At 38.9% G+C, this 7,302-nt stretch overlaps 1 protein-coding gene across 1 annotated transcript; it reads left to right on the top strand.

Moving 5' to 3' along the window:
- The first annotated feature begins 563 nt into the window (after positions 1 to 563).
- On the top strand, positions 564 to 6,848 carry LOC311087212 (uncharacterized protein). The gene is made up of 4 exons (XM_084120483.1): positions 564 to 776; positions 4,394 to 4,516; positions 4,681 to 4,796; positions 4,870 to 6,848. Exons 1-4 carry the CDS (start codon positions 566 to 568, stop codon positions 6,667 to 6,669), a joined length of 2,250 nt encoding a protein of 749 aa, XP_083976609.1. The 5' UTR covers positions 564 to 565; the 3' UTR covers positions 6,670 to 6,848.
- Positions 6,849 to 7,302: the final 454 nt, after the last annotated feature.

Genomic DNA, 7,302 nt, shown 5'->3' with positions numbered 1-7,302 from the left:
AGTAAAGGAATACATATAGTAGGCTATATATATATACTTTTGAAACCAATCATTTAAAACTGGGGATTCTTGCTTTCTCCAAAAAAACAAACAAAAAAAAAATTGCCTGAAAAGCTGTAATTCTCAGCATTCTAAATAAGTACGTGTCATCTTTATTAAGTAGCATAGGTCCTATACCCAAAACTATATTTATCTATCTATAACTATATCTATCTTTATTATATTTGGTTTCCTAAAAATGTCTTCCCTGAATTATACTTCTGTTACTTTTTTTCATTCATTCTAAGTATAAAACATAGGCTATGAGTGTAATGAGCTACAAGTTCACTGCAACTTACTGCATCCTAAAGATAAATTATTATAGTTAGAATATATTACTGGTGTTATAAAATATCGCATATTAATTAATTCAGGTGTTGGAGTCCCCGCTTTTCTTAGCGTCTTTTATGAAACAGCCCTCAGGCATTGAATCTCGCGTGGGAACAGGTGATTTTACTTATGCGCGATAATTTACGTAATGTGCAAATGCTTAAAAAACACGTCACTGGAACACGCACGTAACAGAATGGCGTATGGGAAAATACGGCAGAAACTCTTCGTGTTTTTCACATGCATTATTTTAATAGAGTGCCGAAGTGTGCTAGAATTATCTGGAACGCAAGAAACAAACGATGGAGGGGGCGGGAATAAATCAGAACATTCTATGTCAGACCACGAGGGATTTGATGAGTCCTTGGCTGATTTTGAGCACCTTGGTGACGACCCTAGTGTTGCAGGTAGGCTTATGTAATGATCGCTTGGTTTAATTTCATTTAGGCTATGCTTACGTCCAATGTAATGAAGGGAGAATTCCACATGTGTTTGCAAAGCCTTTCCAGTTTGTTTTATTTATTTACTTACTTATGGCAAAAGTACACCCTTCCTTCACTCAAGTAGAAGAACCGATAGCGTAGGCTATACTTCTGTTTAAAGAGACTCTGGTAAAAGGTGATGTAGGCCTATGGATTTTTTTTTTTTTTTTTTTTTTTAACTCCAGTTAAAGTAGGCTGGCCTATGGGCTGAGGCTCAGACATGTACACAAGTAAAACGTACATATTACTACCACCTGTTTTAGTGTCACACTGGTAACTGGACCTCACCTCATATTAATACATTTACAAAAGAACTTGCAAGTTGCATTTCAAATTTTGTTAGTACCCATCAATATTCCCATCAGCATGTCTCTGGGACTCTCCAACTTGTTGCAAAACAACCACCTCATTGTAATTTGTTTGCACATAATGCAAATTTAAGTTAACGTTACACTTTAAAGTATTACGTAGGGCTGCACAATTAATCGAATTTCTAATCGCGATTACGACTACGGATGCCGATTACGTAGGCTAATCGTTCAAAACCACGATTACAAAAAAGCTGCTTACATTATTCTGCGTGATCTCTTTAGATCCTCTTACGTTGTGAGAGGCGAACCACGACTACTTCAGAGAACCCAGCACAATAGGAACTACCAGAGACGTAAGTGTACATTGAAATAAAGTCTCTCACCTCAGAAAAACGGACTGTCCTGTCAGCCGCTATAGCCTACTGCGGTAGCGCGCACTCCTCAATTGCACGCGAAATGCGGCGGAGCGCGCTGTATATCGCTTATCTATATATAAAGCGCAAAATAAACTACAAGCATGCAACGTTGTTACGTTTTAAATTAGAAAAAAAAAACGCTTTGTCCATATTCAGTATTTGCGGACAGATGAGATGTTGTCAGGCTATATCAGTGTTGTTATTCTCAAGTTATTTTCATAACTTTTTATTTTCATGACTTTATATTTTGTATCAAGTTATGAAAATAACTTGATAAGAAATATGTCTCTCACCTCAGAAAAACGAAACTTCATGTCCTGTCAGTCGTTTACTGCGCTCGTAGCCGGCACTCACTTTAACAGTTCTTGTAAGTATTGTGTATCACCATGGTAACTGTTGTTTCCATAACCCCAAAATGCCACTATTGGTTATTTTGTATATTTTTAAATGACTGTGGTGGCTCATACCAAGATTATTAACAAAAAATAGTTTGGGACTGCTATTTAATAGCTTAACCTCGTAGGCCTACTGTTTATTTCAGTATTAGTCATATTCTTACAATTTATTTGTATATTAAGTAAAGGGGGACAGTACTTGTCAACAATTTAAACAAATGTATTATAATAGGCCTATATAATTCCTAAAAAGTTGGGTCGCAGCTTGATGACCGAGGAAATGTGGGTCCCATGGCCAAACTCTTCAAAACATCATTCAGTGTAAAATTGTGATAATCATAATGAATTACAATTTCAAGGGAATAATCGACAATTATGATTTTTGTCATAATCGTGCAGCCCTGGTTATGACCATGTGTTATTTTTATCTTAAAATAACTTGCTCTAGATTTAACAACTATATTTTCTAAATTGCTTGTCAAAATTAGTATAATAATTACATGACAGTATCTTTATAGAAAAATCCTAACAATGTCATTGCCTCATGAGTCACATTTTTCCCCATATGAAAATTAACTATGGTTTTATTATAGTAAAAGTATATATATATATATATATATATATATATATATTTTTTTTTTTTTTTTTTTTTGTGGATTAATTACCATTTGTATTACCAGTTTCACTACAAATTCCATGGTTCAACTATAGTAAGTGTAGCAAAACCATGGTTAATTTGTGGTTACTATGGTGGGAATCACAGGGTACTTCGGGATACGATAGGCTACACGGCTCACAATATCGATAATATGATGCAGCAATTCAGCGATAATCAATATATTGCTAGACAATCCTATGATGCATCATGATGATGCAGTTTTTCTCTTTATTCAAGTTCAAACTGGCACAAAGTTTTTCAGTCTGTAAATTAAATTTAACATGAAGTAAATTAAACCTTTTATGCTTTTAAAAAGCTTAAACTTTTCTTTGTGTGTAAACTGACACATTTAACTGCTTATCAACTTGTTTTAAACCTGGGACATTTTAAAATTTACCAACCTCTTTTATTTAAACCTGGAACATCTCCGTGTTTAGCAGCTTCCTTAAAATAACCATGCGATGTAAAAGTGTTGTCAAAGGTACCATCTTGGGTATGTGACGATACTAGCTTTTCCTCCTAGCATTTTGAGCACTGTAGAGCGGATTCTTAAACGTTTACAGTGTGTTTGTCCCATCAATGGTATAAAAGCCAAAGTGTGTCCAGACTCTGGACTTAAACTTGGCTTGGGCATCTATTATTTGACACTCACAGCTGTCCACCATCCCATTAAAAAACGTTTTCTTAGGCTAGTTAACTTGTTCACTTTCCCTCATTCATGTGTTGAGCGCCACCTCTAGGAGCCATGAAGTAGTGATGTTGAGAGCAGGGAAATCGTTTTAGAGCACCTTATTTTAGTCATTAAAATATCGATATTTTGCGCCAGCATATCGATTCCCACCCCTAGTGGTTACTGTGGTTTAACTATAGTAACCATGGTTTTTGGTTTTGTATGTAGTAAAACCATCGTTAATTTTTGTAAGGGTTGTCTGCCCCATTGCTCCTAAACCTATTATAAGACATGTGAATGTTTATTTGCTTAATTACTATAACTTTACAATAGATCAGTGGTCTTCAACCTGTGGGATGCGGCCCACTAGGGGGCCTCAGTGATCCTCCAGGGGGCATTTTAAGATGACTTAAAATTTAAATATATTTGATTAAATTACTACGTTAAATAAGAAAATAATTAAAAACAATTAAAACAAGCACCACTTCTCGTACGTGTTCTTTGATTGTTTTGGAGCAGCCCAAAACAGAGGAGGGGGGCCTTGGAGTAAAAAAGGTTGAGATCCACTGCAAATGATAATGATGTCCTTTAGCATACAGTATTTTGAGTGATGATGGTAATGGGGTGATGCTGCAAACAGTTATTAGACGTTTGATGCTTACCTAAGTAATTAAAGACAAAACTACAAAAGCCAGATGAAACTGACCTGCACTTTAAGTCCTAAACGGATCATTAGTTTTGCCTCTGCTCCACCTGGGCACTTCCACTCCATTCTCGAGACTCTCGCATTGATTACTCTGATCGAAAGAAACCTTTTGATGGAGGCGCAGAGCGTGCATGAGCCGATTCGTAGCGCTTGCCAGTCAAGACTAACTGATTCATGATTTATTAGAGATGCCACCAAATACAGATTAAAACTAAAGTAAAAAACCTGGTTTGAAAATGTAAGTAGAAAGTACAGATATTTGTGTAAAAATGTAAGGAGTGTGTAAAGTTGTCAGAAAAATAAAGTACTGATACAAGAAAAATCTACTTAAGTTCTGTAAGCATTTGTACTTTTGTTACTTCCCATCGCTGCTTGCCTACTTGCAGGGCAACTAGTCAGTTCTTCTGAAGCAGACTGGGATGCCATGTCTCCAAAATTGAGGTGTGGTGATGATCTCATGAAGTTGCAACTTAGTGGTCCAGAAGTAGCACAAATTGAGCTTTGTCGAGGTAACCTGTGAATTTATTTGTTTACTAAATTTGATGCCAGCACAATATCTTAGTTTCTTGCATTAGTTATTTACTGTCCCACTCAGACTTTTAATGTGAACTGCATAAATACTGGAAAAATCTGTGTGGTTTAAGTCTTAATCCCCTTTTTATGCAAATCACAGGTAATGGTGCACCTGTTCCCCTTGCCAAGTTGCCACCTCACTGTGGACACACCATTCCCACTTACGGAGGTCTTGTCTATGCTACACCCTATGATGGATGTGGTATCATGCAACTGGTATTGCTTTTTCCGTTCTACTTATTGTAAGCATTGCATAAGGAGGACCAACCTGGATGTTCATGTTTTTCAGGGAGGGAGTTATGTGATGCGGATGCAATGGCAGGGGAACTCTGCAGTCATTTCTTGTCCTATGATCTCTACAACTGCAAATGAAACCTTCCTTGGACCTCTTACTTCTGCATATCTGCAGATTCTACTGCCTCATTCTCTTGATGCACTGAATTCAGCCGCAGACACAATGCTAGAACCATCAACTACTGAAACTGGTGAACCATCTACCCCCATATCCCAAGAAATACTCAAACCTCAACCTCCTGGGTACTCTCAAGCATTTCTGCAAAGGTTTTGGCCTTACTACTACCATCACCAACATGGCAAATCAGAGCCTCCAGAGAAACCAATTGTAACCTCTATCCTCAGCGACACATCAGTTGCCCAATCACCAATCCAGAAGCCTCAACTTCCAGGATACCCCCAAGACTTTTGGCTGTATTACCATCATGGCAAAAAGCCCCCAGAGAAACCAGTTCCAACCTCTATCTCCAGCGATACATCAGTTGACCAAGCACCAGCCCAGAAGCCTCAACTTCCAGGATACCCCCAGGACTTTTGGTCGTATTACTACCCTTATTATTATTATTATTATCATCATCATCATCATGGCAAACCAAAGCCCCCAGAGATGCCAGTTCCAATCTCGATCCCCACTGACACATCAGTTGCTCAAGCACCAGCCCAGAAGCCTCAACTTCAAGGATACCCCCAGGACTTTTGGTCGTATTACTACCCTTATTATTATTATCATCATCATCATCATCATCATCATGGCAAACCAAAGCCCACCACATCAGTTGCTCAAGAACCAGCCCTGAAGCCTCAAATTCCAGGATACCCCCATGACTTTTGGCCATATTACTACCCTCATCGCAAACCAAAGCCCCCAGAGATACCAGTTCCAACCTCTATGACCACCACATCAGTTGCTCAAGAACCAGCCCAGAAGCCTCAACTTCCAGGATACCCCCAGGACTTTTGGCCGTATTACTATCATCATCATCATCATGGCAAACCAAAGCCCCCAGAGATGCCAGTTCCAATCTCGATCCCCAATGACACACCAGTTGCTCAAGCACCAGCCCAGAAGCCTCAACTTCAAGGATACCCCCAGGACTTTTGGTCGTATTACTATCATCATCATCATCATCATCATCATGGCAAACCAAAGCCCCCAGAGATACCAGTTGCAACCTCTATGCCCACCACATCAGTTGCTCAAGAACCAGCCCAGAAGCCTCAAATTCCAGGATACCCCCAGGACTTTTGGCCGTATTACTACCCTCATCATCATGGCAAACCAAAGCCCCCAGTGATACCAGTTCCAACCTCTATGCCCACCATATCAGTTGCTCAAGAACCAGCCCAGAAGCCAGGAAACCCCCGGGACTTTTGGCCGTATTACTACCCCCATCATCATCATGGCAAACCAAAGCCCCCAGAGAAACCAGCTCCAGCCATCCTCATTGCCTCCCCATCAAGTTCACCAGCAACAACCCAGAAGCTGCAACCCCCAATGTACCCTGGAGATGTATTTCCTCAGTATAACTATTACCACAATTATCCTCTTTATTTGCAACAGCTTTATTCGCAATACCCAGTTCAACCTCCCAAAACCCCTACCATGCCACCTATTACTACCACCCCTCAACCCTGTACTACAACTGCAGCTGCTGAATGCATACCGTCAGCCAACCAGCCTCCCAATGACCCACCCCAGTACTTTATTCCACTCAGTTCAATGTTTTCTGAAAAAGACCCTATCACACTTCATTTTGTGGACTTTTCAGAGATTGCAGCTGACTCTTTCCCGTGAATATTCAGAATTCATTTAGTAATGGGCTGCACTTGGTTTTGAAAGATTGCTTCCTGCATTAATGCTAATGTGGGTTGTGTGGTGACTGCAAAGAGGTTCGAACTCCTAACATAAACATGCAGGTGTCTGCTACATTCTGTTATAATGACCTTAAACCATTCATTAAAATTGTGAAATGTACTTTGCAGTTTCCTTTCTTAATCCAAAGTGTTTTTCTTCAATTGATTAAAAATCTGGTGTGAAATTGATGCCTAAACAGATCTAGTTCACTGCCTTTTTCAGTTTCTGATACCAAGAAATGAACAGTGTTCTGAGTGATGGTTATTAAAACGCTTATATATTTAGATCAACGATATATAAACTAAACAGAAAATGCACTGCTTGAATTGTGACCAATTCAACCCATCTCAAAGTCTTATTTTTGTGTGTGGATGGCTGCTTTTGCTTAGCATTATTTGCTAGTTCAGTGGCAACATCTACCATAATAAAAACAATGAATTTCAGCGGTTACCATTTTTCAAAATGCACGGTAGGCCTGCTTTATAGATTGCTAATAATTGTAAGGGAAATGGGTAAATTTAGCACAAAGGGAATTAATTTATAGGGAATTTTGAAAGGATCCCTTACTGTACG

This window comes from Abramis brama (assembly GCF_963993115.1).
Source record: "Abramis brama genome assembly, chromosome: 7".
NCBI lineage: Eukaryota > Metazoa > Chordata > Actinopteri > Cypriniformes > Leuciscidae > Abramis > Abramis brama.
The sequence above is the reverse complement of the archived record's forward strand: the minus strand, read 5'-3'. Positions and strand labels throughout refer to the sequence as shown.